Source organism: Garra rufa, chromosome 3 (genome assembly GCF_049309525.1).
Source record: "Garra rufa chromosome 3, GarRuf1.0, whole genome shotgun sequence".
NCBI classification, from domain to species: domain Eukaryota; kingdom Metazoa; phylum Chordata; class Actinopteri; order Cypriniformes; family Cyprinidae; genus Garra; species Garra rufa.
The window spans coordinates 45,765,813-45,784,652 of NC_133363.1; the positions used below are offsets into that span (position 1 = coordinate 45,765,813).

Here is an 18,840-nt window from a genome sequence, read left to right on the forward strand (position 1 = left end):
AGTAGTCTAAATTTCAAAAACTGGTTGGATTAAGAGAGAATGTTTTCCTTAGCTGACCTGAGTGAAATCTGGCAGAGAGCAGAAGACGACAACGTGAAGATCCAATACACTGTGGTCAGATATTAAGAGCTAAATGAAATACTTCCTTGCTTCAGGCTCTTTGTCATTCCATGGCATCCGTCCATTCTTTTCCTATTAACTGTTATGTATCTGAATTTGATTATAATGTTAAACTTCCTGGTGTTCTTCTTGAAATAAAATGCAAACATATGGCATCCACTAAAGCTTGGTCAAAACATCAACAGTTCTTAATATTTCCCTTCCTACAAAATAAGTATAGAAACTGAGAACTTGATTCCAATGTCAAGCAATTGTCATGACCATTAGGTCTAGTCAACAGCAACGATGTTTAATCTAATTAAGAGACCGTCAACACTGGTCTTCTGTCTAGCTTCAAAATATTTATCAGACCCATCGTTACTTCATAAAACTCTGAATTACTTCTGGACATACTTAAGCTTTAAGCTGTAAAATAGTTATAATTGGCCCATATTTGTATTTTAAATAATTTCTACTTTAATCCATACGCTCCTTCTACAGTTCTGGTACTTATAAAACTGGTTTACTGTGACTATTAATCCATTAGACCACCATCAAAGCAAGCTCGAGTTTTAATGTAAAGTGATACACCTATTAATGAGCACAATTCCGATTCTAATTTGGATCCCTTTGTTGCTATTTATCCCAAGCTGTTTTGTCGAGAGTGGAATTTTATGATTGCACTCCAGTGAACTCTGGTGCAGCAGGGGTGCAGATGAGTCCTGGCAGGACCGGGGTGAAGCAGGGGTGCTGGGACGCTATCGGCGTCAGTGGCTGTCTCCTGCCAGTGTGGGGCTTGGCTCATCTTCCTGGCCCGCTTTAAAACAGCCTGTAAACTCCCAAAGATGCACGGACTGGAGCCCAGATCAAGTGACGCTGTAAAGTAAATACTGCGAGAGCTTAAAGGGCCTCTGATGCGGTCATGAACACTGCTGTTTATTGGCCTGAAGGATAAGGACTGAACGCAGACTGAGTACACAGACTTTCTTCACCGTTCATGGTCTCTTTTACTTTGTCAGTGGAGAAGAGACACAAAGCGAAGCAACAAATAACAAACAGCTCGGTGCGACTCCAATGGAAAAGAAAAGTTGGTTTGAAGAGATTTAGTTTGCATCTGGTGTACAGATCCTAAACTCTGTATTTCTATCAAGAAAAAAAACACACTAAATCTTTCACTTTGTCTACGTAAAATTCTCACTTTTGGTGTGAGGCCCTCATTTGAATTTTCCTCATAACAGTACTAACAACACTTCCTTTAATCAAGATGTGTGTTTAATTAAAAAAAAACTAGAAAAGGACCCACAAAATGAGACCCGCAAGCAGAGATGCTATGGTGCTGATAGCCTACAGGAAAGCTGTGGGCTCTTTACACCCTCCTATCCAGCAGCTGCCGAAGGTGCCCGCAAATAGAGAGCCGTGGTTAACCAGCTCCCTCGCAGCGTCCGCCACGGTCTATCACCATGGACACAGCCGTCCTTCGTACAACATCAGTCAACCATCCTGCTAATAAAAAACAAACTTTATATGCCAATGGAAATTTCTTTGAGGTGCCTGACACGGACACCAAAAGCAGAGGGGGAAATAATTAAAGTACCACTGTGACATATAAGTGGTAAGATGAATAAAGAAGAACACTGGGGTGTGGTGCGCATAAGCGCGGTCTGAATGCTCTGATCTAATTGGGCAGGCTCCACTGCGGTTCGGTGCATGTCGGGCCTTTGTGATTTGTTAAAGTAAATAAGCAGGAAAACAAGACTAATTTTTTATTCCGACAGTCAACGCCAGAATATTTGCCTGCGGTTAGTGAGTGTTCACCTGCTATTTGGAACAAGCCGTAAATGACCGGGTTCTCAACTTTTGGCTTGTTTCTGTGAATGCAGATTTGCTCAAACCAAGACTCTCCAAGCTCTGAAATACAGTGCCAAGAAGTCCCATTTAAATCTCTTCATCTATACTTTGAAATGCATCATACGGAGACAAATTTCACCACCTAAAGACAAGGCCGTTATTATCATCTCCAATACGAGAGTGTGTGGTTTAGGTACAATTACTCAAGAGGAGCTTGTTATTGGGCACCAGTATTCTTTTGTCGCACGTGAAAAGAAGAGGTTACAGGCGGCTCGAGTGATGCTGAGGGATTGCAGGCCGTTTCATGTGGGCCGAGGGGGCTTGGCGAGTCTTGCAGCTGGGATCATACTAGTACAGCTTTGGGATTAGTCGAAAATGGAACCCAGATGAAAGCGTGGACGCCTGTTCAATTGCAAAGGCTCAGTGCGCAGAACATTTACCTCCAGATTCTCATTGAAGCTGATGGGCAGCGATTGCTAACATCACAGAGACTGGGCTAAAATAAGAGCTGCATTCTAAGTGGCAGCGGCTTCCTGCAGATTTGAACTGTCGGGAACAGGCACCGGTCACGTTGCTTTAGTTTCGTCCTTCAAACAGATGAACAGTGCCTGCCTTCTTTCCAATGCCAGAGAGAAATAGGATGAGAAAAGTATACATCACTGGGACACATAAAGTGCTTACATGTTTACAAGCAGTAGCTTATTTTCTTCAGCTCTATTAACCTTTCCAGTTATTTCAGCATTTAGAAAATCTGATTCTGGCATCCCAAAAACGAGTGATGTTAAGAATTCTTCACAGATAATAAATGTATGATGGAACATAAAGCATTCGTTTGCTGAGCAGAGGATGAATGAGAGTTCCCTCAGAAGTCAAGCACAAAAAGCTGCCTGTCCTGACGACGTCTCCTAAGGCAGAGCCGGAGAAATGTGCTTTCAATTATGTCCCTGTGGATGTAGAGAAGCAGAACAAGAAATGCACTCGATTTATGTATTGCTCCGATTCTCAGCATGTTTTTACTGAACATTCAGAAAGTATTTAATATTTCCCGTAACTTTAGCAGTCAAACAGAGACAAAACTATTAGCCTCTTGAGGGTCAGGATTTCTTCATTTGATCTGAATGGTAGCGTGATGCTGAGAACTGCTGAAGAACAACAACAACAATGAACAAAACCTCTAATGAACTCTTCTGGCATTTCTGGTCTAAGCTTTGAATGTGTACGAAAGAAAGATGAGGTGAAGGAAAAACAATGTTGGATTAGTCAGTTTTTGGCACACTGCAAAGTATGAGCTGGGATCTGTGCTTCAAAACAGGACTGACTGATAGACAGACAGACAGAAGAGGGTCCTTCATGTGATGCTGGAGTATTCTGAAGCTCATGCCAATGTGCAACGTTGTCTTTATAAAGCTGTCTGCTGCCTGTCTGCTGAGTGACACCAAGTAAAATAACAAGCTCACTCTCACTCTATTAAGTTGTCCATACTCTGTATTATAAAAAAAAAAGTCACCAATGAAAGATGAAAATCAGCACCAGACATTGTAGCAATCATCACAGAGTGCTAAAAAAGAATATTTTCAGTAAAGCAGTTGCTTTCAACTTGGTGTGAAAAGACACCCATAGTCAATCTGAGAAAAATGTGATTACTCTCTAAGAAACAGCTATAAATAACAAGTTGGGAGTTTGAAGAAGATTTAAAATGATAGTTCACCCAAAAATGAAAATTCTGTCATTAATTACTCACCCTCAAGCTGTTCCAAGCCCATAAGACGTTCGTTCATCATCGGAACACAAATTAAGATATTTTTGATTAAATCCGAGAGCTCTCTCACCCTCCATATACAGCAAGGGTCCTATCATTTTCAAGGCCCAGAAAGATATGAAGCACATCGACAAAATAGTCCACGTGACATCAGTGGTTCAAACGTAACTTCATAACTTTCTGGGCCTTGAACGTGGTAAGACCCTTGCTGTCTATGGAGGGCTAGAAAGCTCTTGGATTTCATCAAAATATCTTAATTTGTGTGTCTTACAGGTTTGGAACAGCATGAGGGTAAGTAATTAATGACAGAAATTTTAGGTGAACTATCCCTTTAAATTGTAAAATTCATTATGTGTATGTATAAAAAAGGACCAAAAAAAGTTACTTACAACTACAGGAGGATTGTTCCACTCTTCGTAGGTACGAGCTGCGTAGGGGTAGATGCGGTCGTTAATGATCTGGAGAGTGGTCATGCCAATAGCCTTCATGGAGCTGAAGTAGGCTTCCCAGAACCAGCGGGCCTAGGAAACAAAATAAATGGCATGACTTTCAACTATTTGTGAAAAGAGCAGCAAAGCAGACTGATAAACAGAAATATATAAGCACACAAAAAACATGTAAAAGATACAAACCAAAGGCATAAGATAAGGCCTCTCACATCCCTTAACTCCCACCATCCTGCTCGTGCCTTTATGACCCCGACACACTTTCAAAGGCAAAACAGCCCATTAAAGACTGGTGACATGACTGCAGGGACCATTCCAGACGGTTATGAGCCCTTTAGACTATCAGTCTTTTAACTTTTCCACTCAAGTGGCACTGAGACTGCAGCTAAAGTTTAAGGGCAGAGGTCAGGTCATTTTACTCCACACCAGCACAGGGATATGTTGCAAAGTATTTACACTTTTGCCATGTTTGTTGAATGCTTTTTAATATGCTGATTAATATAGAATAATAGTACAATTGTAAACATTTCAGAACTGTCATTCAAAAAGTTTGGGGTCAGCACAATTTAAAAAATTATTTATTTATATTTAAGCGTGGATTAATTAAATTACATTAATAAAAAAAATCCAAAAATTCTGTTCTGTTGAACGTTCTATTAAAAAAAAATTTCAACATTGATAATAATATGAAATGTTTCTTGAGCACCAAATTAGCATATTAAAATGATTTCTGAAGGTCATGTGACACTGAAGGTTGGAGTAATGGCTGTTGAAAATTTAGTTTTGCCATTACAGAATTAACTCAAATTAAAAAATTATTATTATTTATTAACTAACAGAAAAAATATTTTAAACTGTTATACTATTTACAATATTACTGTTTTTACTGTATTTTTAATTAAATAAATGCAGCCTTGGTGAGCATAAAAGACTTCTTTCACAAAAAATAAAATAAAATTTTACAATGAAATAAATCATACCGACCCCAAACTTTTGAACTGGACTGCATATAGTAACTAAAATGAGAACAAAATATTCTGTAAATTCCATAACTCCATCGAGAAAAAAATAGCCTATACCTGTACCAGTCACTACCAAATTTTGGTAGCTGACCTAAATAGGGCCCTATAAAATCTGTTTTATATTTTTCCACAAATTTTTCATTTCTAGACTCTGTTTTAACGGTTAAATGAAAAAAATATTAAAATAAAAAAGCATGTCTAATTAATTGAAATCATAAAACTTACATGAAATTCAGCAATTTTAAAAAATGTTAAACAAAAATTTAATTAGGCCATTTGAAATACATTTTCCCCCTCAATTTTGATTTATTTTTCCATTTAATTTTTAACAAATCCTGTGTTTTACATTAATTTTCTGGGTTCTATTTGAATAATTGCATTAAATTTTAATAATCAAAAGCATTTCTAAATAATTGATTTTATAATAAAAAAAAATGCTGTAAATAAATTGTGGTAAATACACTTCTGGTAAACAGTACTTAAAGAATAATGTTTTAATAATTGTATTAGTAGTAGTAGTACTATCATTACATGAAGTGAAGTGACTACGTTTATGTACTCATATATATTGAGGCCGAAAACACCTATGCTAGCATCAATATGTGTGCAGTAAACGAAACGGTGCATTTGTGCCATTCTTTCACACAGACACGCAGAACATGCAGGATTATCTAAATGGCACTTCTGCAGCTTAATATTTACAGAAACTAGTCCATATGACATTTTGATTTAAGTGTACTGAGCTACTTTTGATTTATTCATCCAAAATTTGGGAAATTCCGTGACATTCCTCTGTATATTCCATTTTTATGACTGGATTCCGTGATTCCGTCAGTATCACAGAAATCATAGGGCCCTACCTTTAAGCTTTAACAATTAAACCATTAAGGTTTAAAAAAGGAAGACAAAAATATCATCAATACTGCAAAATCTGGGAGAAGAAAAGCTACTTTCATGATTCACCAAATTAACAGGTAAACAATCTATACATAACTTGTCAATACAAGAACACACACTCTTTTCCCTCCACTGTCGATCCATTAACAAACCCAAAACTCCAGCAGTGAGGGGCGAGGAGCACATAAGAGTTAATTACCCATAAAACAGTGCTATCTCCTGCTAGGAGGCGCCACGCCGCAGTGACCCAGCTCCACCCTTCCTGGTCCTGTTTGACCCTGTTTTCTTTAACAGGGTCGACCAAGTGCATGCTAGAGGCAGCCTCATTACCTGGCCTGACCGCAAACAGTGTCAGATTAGGTCCAACTACAAAGAGTCAAATGAGACTAGGGTGAATATAAAAAAAAAAAACAAGAATAATGGCGCTCCTAAATTTTCGTGGGCCAATTATTGAACAACTTCAGAGAACACTAATGGTCTTTCTTTTAAAAACAACAATTAAATGTTGATTTATTGTCATTTGACTGACAGCATTTTGTGCAACACGTTTAAAATCAGGGAATCCTCTGACCATTCCAGTTACTCTCAAGTGAACTGAACTCAGCAAAGCAAGCTATTTATTATTATTTTTTTGCTTGTGAAGGTCTTTTGCTACACATCTTTTCATTGGCTGCTGTGTTTGTTGTCATTTACCCAACCCAGAACTCAAGTTCAGCATATTAGAAGAGCATAGTCGCCCCCCTTCCACTGGCCCCCAAGGGCCTGGCCCTTAAACCTTAAAGAAATACAACTACACAAAAACAGCTTTTCTTTTTATGGAGAGGGGAAGAGGATTCAAAAAGACTTTCTGATCCCAAGGGGAGCGCAGCCGCCCATAAATCAACTCGTGATGAAAGTTTCCTTTCCGACCAGGAGAAGGCAAAGAGAAAACCGCACCCACCAAACGGTGAACCCGCCCCGTTTGAACGCTTGCAAGAATTTTTATGAGGAGGGAAGAGACGGAGTCTCGTACGAGGACGTTGGCTGCTCTTCTGACACATTTAAAGTTGCTCATGTGCTACACTCTTGAACATACAATGAGCATTCCTATAAAACACATAGCTGTCGCTATAATAACTGCGGATGGGAATCATAAAGAATTGAATGATTTCGGTTCCAAAATATCTTAATGATTCTGGTTCCATAAATGATTGCTTTAGAACCTCTGAGGAATTAATTCATTGCAAAATAAGATAACTTCAATTTGAGAAATTCATTTAGGAATAGGATGGACTTGGCATTGATTGCACTATATGGTTGAGATTCACCAAAACGAAAGAGCGCACAAAACTGATTCATTCTGGAAGCTGTTGCATCATTGTTATGACTCACTAAAAAGAACAGATTCATGAGAGTTATTTTATGAAGAATAAGTTGAGCTACACTGGTTGCCGTGCATGGTTTTGATTCACTAAAAAGAACCGTCTCATAAGAGACATTTGTTATGAGAATCTGACTATGCTTGTCCGGCTTTTTTTTCAGTTTATTTGTCCTAAATAACTCCCAATATAACAAATAACATCAATCTATGTGCTGACAATACTAAATGACCACTAGGCAAAAGTACTGAGCACTGTCATGCGCAAATCACACACGCAAACTCATCAGCAACATCCATGCAGTTAATCCGTGCATTGCTAGTATGGGATTAGATATCTGCCACAATTTTGCACGTGCGTGAATTGAGTTTTGTGAAGAAAATGTCCGAATCGCAAAGAATTCATTTTGAGCAGACGAAAATCAATTTTGCTTTTAAAATAAGCTTTTGGATGTGTGCAGATCTTCTCTTTTGCGTGTGCAATGTTTCACTCGCTTGCTCCCCTGATGCCCGCCCTCAGTGCTCTCTAAATGCTGACGGCTTGCTTGCTCAACACAACCCAGTGTTACAATGTGCCACAATTCCAGCCAATCAGAGACGAGGCAGCTAAATTCTGATTGGCTGTCTTAACCAATCACAACATTCCCTGCATTACCAATGACAGCGAAAGTGAAAATATACAGTGCATGCATAATTATTATGCAAGTTGATATCCTGATCATAAACAAAATAACTACTCTAAGTTTTGTATTTTAATCATTTATAAGTGATACAATTGTAATTGTAATATATGAAAGTGAATATAGCAATTGGAATTCAGCAATTCCAAATGACATAAATCTTAATAACTACTATTTATATTGTATTTATTATATTAAACTATTATATATAAGTGCAGGGCTCGAAAAATTTCAAAATCTCTGGTAGCCCTTCGGGCAGGTAACCTTCAAACTTTGGTAGCCTGAAAATTAATTTAACTAACCCAAATAAAAAAGCTTTTTTATTATTTTTTTTATATATAGAAAATCAAATAGGAGGCTAAATTTCAATCAAAAATGTTTCAATACACAAATATAAACATATCAAGGAAGGAATTTTATTTCACTTTTAGTGTATATGCAAAATTTTTAAATACCAATTTAAGGCAATTTATGACCCTTTTTAAGAGCTGCACAAGTAAAATGAACACACAATATACGCTTTAGGAGCGCTGAAATATTACGTTTTCTCTAGTAACGGCTGTACACAAAGCAGCATTAATGCTGTTTTATCAGGCATGAAATGAAAATGCCAACGACACGTTTCTGAGGACAGTCGGTTCCCTTCAGAAACATTCATATATAGACATGTGCCGCCTTTTGACTTTGAAACGTGCAACACGCATAGTTGACATCATTGCCTTTTAAAGTTTTATCCAGCCCTATCGCGATTCTCGCCTTTCCGTCCACAGCTGTAAGACTCTTAAATTATAATTAAGACTTTTCTTAAACTATTTAACACATTTTAAACTTAGGGCCTTACATTTACAACTAAATTGAGGAGTTTTTAAGGACATGCAGGAGCCCTCGATATTAACATAGCCCATTGGGCAGTCCAGTCAAACATTTTAGTAGCCCGACTGGAAAACACAATAGCCCCGGGACGTCGGGCTAGTCCTGAAGTGATACTTTGGGTTTTCTTTTACAGATAAAATGAGCCAAAAATATTATTATGGAAGTTGATATTCTGATCATATTTTTTCCAGGCATATTGTAGCAATTACAAATGAAATCAATCTTAATAACAACTCCAGAAGAGCAATGTGTCAGGTTCTCAGAGACTTAGGTTAAGTAAAGAATACTTATAAAGAATAGCATGCCAAAGTGTTGTGAAATATTTAAAGATAGATTTTTTTAAAGGCTTTATAGATAAGTTTAGAATTTATTGCCACTGTTTGAAGAATTTATTTTCCAGAATATGGCAGTAAGTTTTGGAAGTTCATTTTTAGCCTATATTCACTTTTATATATTACAATTACAATTGTATCACTTATAAATGATTAAAATACAAAACTTATAGTAGTTATTTTGTTTGGAATATGATCAGGATATCAACTTGCATAATAATTATGCATGCACTGTATTTTTTCACTTTCGCTGTCATTGGTAATGCAGGGAATGTTGTGATTGGTTGTCAAGACAGCCAATCAGAATTTAGCAGCCTCGTCTCTGATTGGCTGGAATTGTGGCACATTGTAACACCGGGTTGTGTTGAGCAAGCAGCCTTCAGCATTTTAGTGATGGGTATCACTACTGGATCAGTACCTTTACACGATTTGCACCGCGCATGTGCAGAAACGCAGGTTTTGCTTTACAAATTTAATAATAAATATAATAAAAGCTTTAAAACATGTGTTCATGACTGTGTTATCGATTTTTACATTTACTTTATTTTTTTTATTTTTTCTATATATAAAGTCTTTGGAATCGCCGGGCAAATAATTATTTCAATTATTACAGGTCGGGTAGTGTCACAAACACATTACATTGTTAGTTTTATAACAACATTATTATATATTATTTTGATATATTATTAATATTTTATAAACTGCCGTAAATTGTTTCGTCGTACTTCAGACAGGAAGTAGAAAATAAATAAATACAAAAATAAAGTAAATGTAAAAATCGATAACACAGTCATGAACACATGTTTTAAAGTTTTTATTATATTTATTATTAAATTTGTAAAGCAAAACCTGCGTTTCTGAATATGCGCACATTCTGCACATTTCGAATCAGAGGGAGTGTCGGGCACGTTAAAAAGTAAAAACCTTTAAGTAATTTGTGGATTAGTGCTTACTGGAGACGCGAACCGTTTCAAACAATTCAGTTCGATTTGGTTCGACCGGTTCACTAAGAAGATCCGGTTAAATTGAACGATTCGTTCGCGAACCGGACATCACTAGAGCATTTAGAGAGCACTGAGGGCGGGCATCAGGGGAGCAAGCGAGTGAAACATTGCATACGCAAAAGAGAAGATCTGCACACATCCAAAAACTTATTTTAAATGCAAAATTGATTTTCGTCCGCTCAAAATGATTTCTTCTTTACAAAACTCAATTCACGCGCGTGCAAAATGCACTTTTCAAAATATGATCTTTCGCGCTCAAAATTGTGGCAGAGATGTAATCCCATATGCTAGCACTCTTCCATCCGTGGAGAGGGCACAACCCATTACATTCAGCAAAAGTACATGAGACAATTTGTTGAAATGTCAGAAACAGTCTTAGGCTGAAAAACTTGGCAATCACACCATGAAGTACAGTAGTTGGCTGCTCCCTCTATTGGTCAAAATGCAGAGAAAATCCACGACACCTATTTCTCACAACTGTCTGTAATACTTCTGCCTCCTATTATTTGCGGCATCTGCATTTTATGCAGTCCAACACTGAAAGTTGAAGAGGATTGTTTTCTGGCAAGATCAAGAACAAAGTAGTAGGATTTTTTTTTTATTTAAATCCAAGTTAGGTATATATCAAGAACCAGTTCTTTTGTACAATGGCAGCCATACAATCGCTCTGCTGTCTGGAGGTGGTATAGGCTAGCAAGAAAGGAGTGGATCAAGATGTGTTCGAGTGTGGGCTGATATCTCACTGGCTTCATGCCATGTCATAATTCCAGCACAAGATGTGTTTCTGAACACCAAGTCTTAACACCACCCAGGAACCTTTTGAAACTAAACTACAACATTCTCCTCACACAAAATATTCAACATGGAGGTAAAGAACTTGAGGCGACTGGCAATGGAAGCAGAATGCAATTGTTATTAATTATGGCTAACGTATAGTTTTCGACATGGCAATATATTGACCATAATTATTCTCTTATTCTCATATTATTACTCTTTACATGCATTCCATGTGGTTTCGCCGTTTTAACATTAAGTGTACAGCTGAAAAAGCTGAAGGGGAAAAAAAATTAAAGCGAAAGTGTGCGGTTAACAATTTGTTTGGATAAAGATACATCAGTAATACTTAAAATTAGCTTTCATCATGATTTACTATGGCGGCAGAAATTTCATCTTTAGAGAATCAAAAGTACACACTTGCAGGAATATTGTTTTTGGCTTTAACCCACCTGTCTAACGGTTATTTTCATAGCAGAGCTAGCACTCCATTGAAAGGAAGAAAGAATGTTAGTGGAGAAGAAGAGAGGTTGTGACTTCTTTAACCTAGCCTTCACCCTGTATTAAACCTGAGAGGATTGCTCACATTTAGTCTGAACGTGACTGTTGCATCAGTTTTGACAGTATTTGGTACTTTGGTACTTTTCACAAATAGCTCCAAGGGTATTTGTAATTCTGTTCAAACTTTCACAGAAAGGATGGAGTGAATTGTACAAAATAAAGTGTCTTCACATTCACATTCCAAGAAGTGAAAAAGAACCACGTGACACCAAGCGTAATCACATTCTTACCTGTCTCTGCATTTCCTCCACCTGTCTGTGAGGGATGCTCTTCAAAATAGTGTACATCTCTGGCAACTTCTCTTCTGGAATGACAACAGACGCCCTGCAAGTACACACACTTTTAAGTACTCGATTTCAGGCACTTGATTTTCAAGTGACAAAGTTAATACTGCAACATTGATTTGAGCATCAAATCAGCATTTTAGAATGATTTCTGAAGGATCATGTGTCACTGTAGACTTGAATAACAGCTGCTAAAGAAGGAAATTATGTTTTAATACAGAAAACAGTTCATTTCATAAATGAAAAACTGTTTATATATTTTACCACTTGGTGAGCATATGAAACTTCTTTCAAACATTAAAAACATCTTACCGACCACAAACTTAACCCCATGTGAAATTATACTTTGGCATGTTAAAAGTTCAAATGCACTTAAATATATATATATATACACACACACTACCAGTCAAAAGTTTTTGAACAGTAAGATTTTTAATGTTTTTAAAGAAGTCTCTTCTGCTCACCAAGCCTGTATTTATTTGATTCAAAGTACAGCAAAAACAGTACAATTTTGAAATACTTTTACTATTTAAAATAACTGTTTTCTATTTTAATAGATTTTAAAATGTAATTTATTCTTTTGATTTCAAAGCTGAATTTTTAGCATCATTACTCCGGTCACATGATCCTTCAGAAATCATTCTAATATTCTGATTTGCCGCTCAAAAAACATTAATTATTATTATTATTATAATGTTAAAAACAGCTAAATAGAACTTTTTTCAGGTGTCTTTGATGAACAGAAAGTTGAGAAGAACAGCATTTATTAATGTCTTTATCATCACTTATTTAAAATTAAATAAAATATTAATTTCTATCATTTCTTTTTGAAAAAAATAATAATACTGACTTATATACACTGACTTGGTATAGTGTATACTATTACAAAAGCGTTTTATTTCAGATAAATTCTGATATTTGCATCTTTTTATTCATCAAAGAATCCTAAAAAAAAATTGACAATAATAAAAAAAAAATGTTTTTTGAAAAGCAAATATTAGAATGATTTCTAAAGGATAATGTGACAATAAAGACCAGAGCAATGATGCTAAAAAAAAAGTAGCTTTGATCACAGGAATAAATCACATTTTAAAATATTCAAATATATTCAATATATTCAGAAAGCAGTTGTTTCAAATAGCAAAAATATTTCACAATATTACTGCTTTTGTTGTATTTGGATCAAATAAATGCAGGCTTTGTGAGCAGAAGAGAATTCTTTAAAAAACATACAAAATCTGACTGTTCAAAAACTTTTGACCGGTAGTGTATATAATACACACATCTAAATGTTCATGAACTACAGATTTTTTGCTTATTATTAAGTGTTGGCTCATGGCTTACAAAAATTATAATAAAGAGTTCAATATGATTTTTTTAAATGAGATATTAATAAAGAGATCAGTAGGTACCTTATTAATGTTATTAATGAACAGGGTGACAGACAACAGATTTTTGACATCTACCTTTTCCAGTCCAGCACTTCAGAGAAAGGCAGAATGTAGGAATCCGCCATGATGACAGGGACACATCCAGCCTGCAGCACGTCACTAAGCGTGGCTTGGCCGAGCCGGGCCCCTCGCAGAACCACACAGAATGATGACTCCTGCAGAACACACACGGGACACATTTGTCATCTGTAATAACGATACACTCCCAGAGCTCTTCAGTTATGCTGTAACATAGACAGCAGTGTGATCTAGGCGTGTGGTGTAAATAAAGGGGTTGCCATGAAAGGTGCTAGGATCAGAGTCTAGAGGGGCTTTGTGTTGAAAAGGGGGTGATGGCTCTCATAGGGATATGGCCTCCACTCCTCCTCGCTGTGGAACGTCTCCCAGATGTGCAGCAGCACCCAGCCCAGATGATAAGCATACTTCCTGTCTAGACAGGGCTGGACGGGAGATGAGCATGGTGGACAGGAACAAGCGTTTGTGTCTTTTGCTTACACGATGGAGAAATGTGTTGCGCTGGTATAGAACGCTTCTGGATGGGTTGAAGATTTAATGTCTCTAGGAACATTTGGGCTAAGCTCTCAAAAGAATGGGCTTTATTTACATGACGATTTATCATTTGTGACCACATAACCAGCCTTAAGCAGAATGGGTATATTTGTAGCAATAGCCAAAAATACATTGTATTGGTCTAAATTATCGATTTTTCTTTTATGCCAAAAATCATTAGGATATTAAGTAAAGATCATGTTCCATGAAGACATTTAGTAAATTTCCTACCGTAAACATATCAAAACTTTTCAATTAGTAATAGACATTGCTAAGAACTTCATCTGGACAACTTTAAAGGCAGTTTTCTCAATATTTAGATTTTTTTGCACCCTCAGATTTCAGATTTTCAAATAGTTATATCTTAGCCAAATACTGCCCTATCCTAAGCTTTCAGATGATGTATAAATGTCCATTTAAAGGAACACTCCACTTTTTTTGGAAATAGGCTCATTCTCCAACTCCCCCCCCCCCCCCCCCCCCCCCGAGTTAATAATTAGTTTTTTTACCGTTTTGAAATCCATTCAGCCGTTCTCCTGTTCTGGCGATATCACTTTTAGCATAGCTTAGCGTAGATCATTGAATCCTATTAGACCAATAGCATCGCGTTCAAAAATGACCAACAAGTTTCCATATTTGTCCTATTTAAAACTTGACTCTTCTGTAGTTATATCGTGTACTAAGACTGGTGGAAATGCAAAGCTGCGAGTTTCTAGGCTGATAAGTTTAGGAACTACACTTCCATTCCGGCGTAATAGTCAAGGAAGTTTGCTGCCGTAATATGGCCAAAGCAGGCGTAGTATTATCAGAAATACCCAGAGTTCCCAGCTAGTTTAGCATTTGCACATGTGCTGCGTGGTATTACTGCTCCTGCTTCAGCCTTATTACGGCAGCAAACTTCCTTGACTATTACGCCGGAATGGAAGTGTAGTTCCTAATCTTATCAGCCTAGAAAATTGAAGCTTTGCATTTCCACCGGTCTTAGTACACGATATAACTACAGAACAGTCAAGTTTTAAATAGGACAAATATCGAAACTTGTTGGTCATTTTTGAATGTGATGCTATTGGTCTAACAGGATTCAATGATCTATGCTAAGCTATGCTAAAAGTGATATCGCCAGAACAGGAGAACGGCTGAATGGATTTCAAAACTGTAAAATTCAACTTATTACCTCGGGGAGTTGGAGAATGAGTCTATTTCCAAAAAAAGTGGAGTGTTCCTTTAAAAAAAATGACCCTTATGACTGGTTTTGTCATCACATTTGTAAGTCACATTTATTGTATTGTCCTTTTCTAACAAACCATACATCAATGGAAAGTTTATTCAGCTTTGATGATTATTCAGATGATGCATAAATCTCAATTTTAAAAAATTGACCCTTATGACTGGTTTTGTCGTCACATTTGTAAGTCACATTTAAAAAAAAAAAAGTTTATAGAATGCATGATGGAACTTTTTTTTTCCAATTTTTAAAACTTCATGAATATGTAATTAAATTAAAAACCTTAAATCGCTTAACAGCACTAAAATGCGTACAAAAAAATCACAGTTTTTATTATACATTTAAAATCATTGTAAATATATTTAATATATTTATTTTTGTATAAATTTAGGAGCTAAACGATTCTGATATTGCTGACATTTAAAATATGTTCTAGTATGTTTACTATGTGAATTCAGTGTTATTTAATATGAATGGATGTGCGGAGAAACCAACCTGTAAGATTTGTGGGTAGTCGTAGACCTGTCCTTTATAACAGCGTTTTCTGACGGAGGCCAAACCCTGCGAAAGATTACTGCATTTGTCTAGGAGGAGCAGGGCCTCCCCATTCTCCTCCTTCAGCCTCTCCAGTTCCACACGGTATTCCCGATGGATGGCCGTCTGAGATGATAGTATGAAGTAGCGTCGGGGCCTGAAGTAAACACATATTATATGATGCCGTTTTCTGTCATTTCATTTAAAACCAGTTAATCAATGTTGATGAGCATGATCTCACCCTGGTTGCCTCTCAGGAAGGTCCACCTCAGCAGATAAAGGGCTATACACGGGGATGCTGACATCATAACCCTGCCTGTACGTCCAAGTGGAGAAGCCTCCCCCAGCCAGCAGGGCTCTGTGAAACAAACGCAATGAAGATGACAACTCTGTCGCCGCGAATGTCTGCAAAAGGCGCCGAAGATAAAACACGTCCTTAATCTGGTTTTACATGACAAATGTGCGAACATGCCACTCCGAAGCATTTAACAGAGTTGCCTTCGCATCCTCGTTCTACGACGAGTCAATAAAACTTCAAACGGGGCTCGGTTTGAGGGAATGGAGTGAGTATAGGGAGAGCTGCAAATATGGCCACGCAACATACACTGTCTTTTTATCTCACCCCACACATATGCGCATATGGGCAGCTGGTTCTGATGAGGCTGTACGCCAAATGGAGCACAGCTGGATGAGCCCAGGAAATTCCCTACAGCTCCAGATAAGTGTTCATCATTTCAGGGCTTTCTAGTACATAAAACTCACCTTTTCCACCCAAAGCAAAAGATCAGCCAAATAATAGGCTGAGAAACATGGCCCATGTTGCAGTAAATACCAAGAGATTATGTTTGTCTGCCTGCTCTAGGCGGTAGTGCACTATTCTCTTTCATGATCGCTCTCACTGCATCTTTGATCTCTGCGTCTAAAGAACACACTAGGATGATGATGATGCCTATATATAGATACAAATACAAATTAGGAAATTCAGTTGGGACAGTTCTGTAACACTGATACATAACAGATTTGTTGGGATGGATGTCTATTTTTACTATATATTGCAAGCATTCCAGTTTATCTCAATACAAGTGTGTTGAAACACCAAGAAGATCCTTATATCCAGCATAGAATTCTTCAAGAGCCTGGCATCAGGCTGTCATCTTTGTAGTTCAATGTCATTGTGGACGACCATGAAGCGTCAATTCAACCACACACTACAGAGGTAAAATAGTGGCATGTTGCAAACATATGTAAATACAACTATCCTGAGACCAAAAAATATAAAAGAGGACATGAGAGCATTGATTGCTTCTCAGGTAACATTAGTGCTGCACAAGGTCAAACATAGAGACACACTGCCCTCAACTGGTGAATATCACATCCAATCTCTAGAAATTAACAATTGTATGCAGTGACAATTTTTGCCTTATTCAAAGGCATTTTTGCCCTATTCAAGGACAAAAACTTATATAAAACTAATGAAATAATAAATATTGAAATACAATGTGAAAGAACAAATTTTTCCTAGGTTACACCACACCAGAATGAGGCCAGAACAGCAAATTGAGAACCAGGTACCCAGAATATGAGGATCTGAATACTGTCTGCAAAATATGCAAATACAAGTTGAAGAATAAAGGGTATAGAGATTATCTGACCAAATCTACATTACTGTTTAAAAGTTTAGGGATTGGTAAGACTGTTTTAAGGTTTTTGAAAGAAGGTTCTTGTGTACCTATCATCTTGTGAAATATTTTTGACACTCTAAATAACGATTTTCTGTTTTAATATGTAACCCTGGACCACAAAACCAGTCATTTTTAGCATTGCCAAAAATACATTGTATGGGTTAAAATTATTGATTTTTCTTTTATGCCAAAAATAATTTAGGATATTAAGTAAAGAATAAGTTCCATTTAGACATTTTGTAAATTTCCTACCATAAATATATCAAAACTTAATTTTTGATTAGAAATATGTATTGCCAAGAACTTAATTTGGACAACTTTAAATGTGATTTTCTCAGTATTTTGATTTTTTGCACCCTCAGATTGCCAAATATTGTCCTACCTTAACAAACCATACATCAATGGAAAACTTTTTTTATTCAGCTTTCAGATGACATATAAATCTCAAATTTGAAAAAATAAATAAATAAATAAATAAAAAAAAAAGTAAAGGTCTTTAGCATCATGTTTGATTAGTTTAATGCATCTAATAAAAAAAAAATCTTACTAACCCCAAATTTTTAAATGGAAGTCTGCATAATTTCAGTATGATGAACATTCAGTTTGTGTGTTTACTAACTCTCACCTGTCTCTGGGCACATCCAGAGCTGTATTATAATCAGGGGGTCCCCCAGGAAGCATATTGAACAGCAGGTGGTTCATACCTTTGTCCCACCTAAGAGCATATCAATAAACACATATAGCTTTAAACAGACAGTTATGACTTCAGTAAAGTGCATGTTTCTAAAGCTAAAATAGGAGATACTGTAAAGGAGAAAGCAGAGAGTTGACTATGTAATACAAAAACTCTACCCAGTAAAGCTGAAAGGGAGAGTTCACCCTGAAATGAAAATTCTTACACAAATGCATCAATTTGCTTTTGAAGGCCTTTATTAATCACCCGGAGCTGTGTGGAACACTTTTAATGATGGATGAATGCACTTTATTGGACTTCAAAATCTCAACAGCCATTCACCGCCATTATAAAGTCTAGAAGAGCCAGGACATTTTTTTATATAACTTTAATTGTATTTGTCTGAAAGAAGAAAGCCATATACACCTAAAATGGCCTGAGGGTGAGCAAATCATGGAGCAATTCTCATTTTTGGGTGAACTATCCCTTGAAGTAGGCAAGGGTAATTTGCAAATACTGAAAGACATATCTACCTCGGCAGCATGGCCAGTGCCTGAGCGGTTTCACGAATCCGCAGAGAGTTCTGATTCAACACATCAATGGAGGGTATGAACAGGCATGCTCTGGTTACATCATCAGTGTAAAAATCACTGTCTGAGATGGCGCTCAGCAGGTCATTGTACTCTCGAGAAAGGCCAGTGCTGCTGATGGGCACCCCGACCTCGTCCACAAATCGCTGGAGAGGATAGATGTACACCTGTGTACAAACACACACACACACACACACACA

At 36.9% G+C, this 18,840-nt stretch overlaps 1 protein-coding gene across 1 annotated transcript in view; it reads right to left on the reverse strand.

Annotated features, from left to right (window-relative positions):
* ext2 (exostosin glycosyltransferase 2) overlaps positions 1 to 18,840 on the reverse strand; it is a 34,517-nt gene that overhangs the window by 13,718 nt on the left and 1,959 nt on the right. The window contains exons 3-9 of the mRNA XM_073837156.1: positions 18,584 to 18,807; positions 18,003 to 18,092; positions 15,937 to 16,053; positions 15,657 to 15,852; positions 13,403 to 13,542; positions 11,883 to 11,976; positions 4,096 to 4,227 (exon numbers count right to left, since the gene is read on the reverse strand). Of these exons, the coding sequence (XP_073693257.1) occupies positions 4,096 to 4,227; positions 11,883 to 11,976; positions 13,403 to 13,542; positions 15,657 to 15,852; positions 15,937 to 16,053; positions 18,003 to 18,092; positions 18,584 to 18,807 (993 nt within the window). The remainder of the gene's footprint in view (positions 1 to 4,095; positions 4,228 to 11,882; positions 11,977 to 13,402; positions 13,543 to 15,656; positions 15,853 to 15,936; positions 16,054 to 18,002; positions 18,093 to 18,583; positions 18,808 to 18,840) is intronic.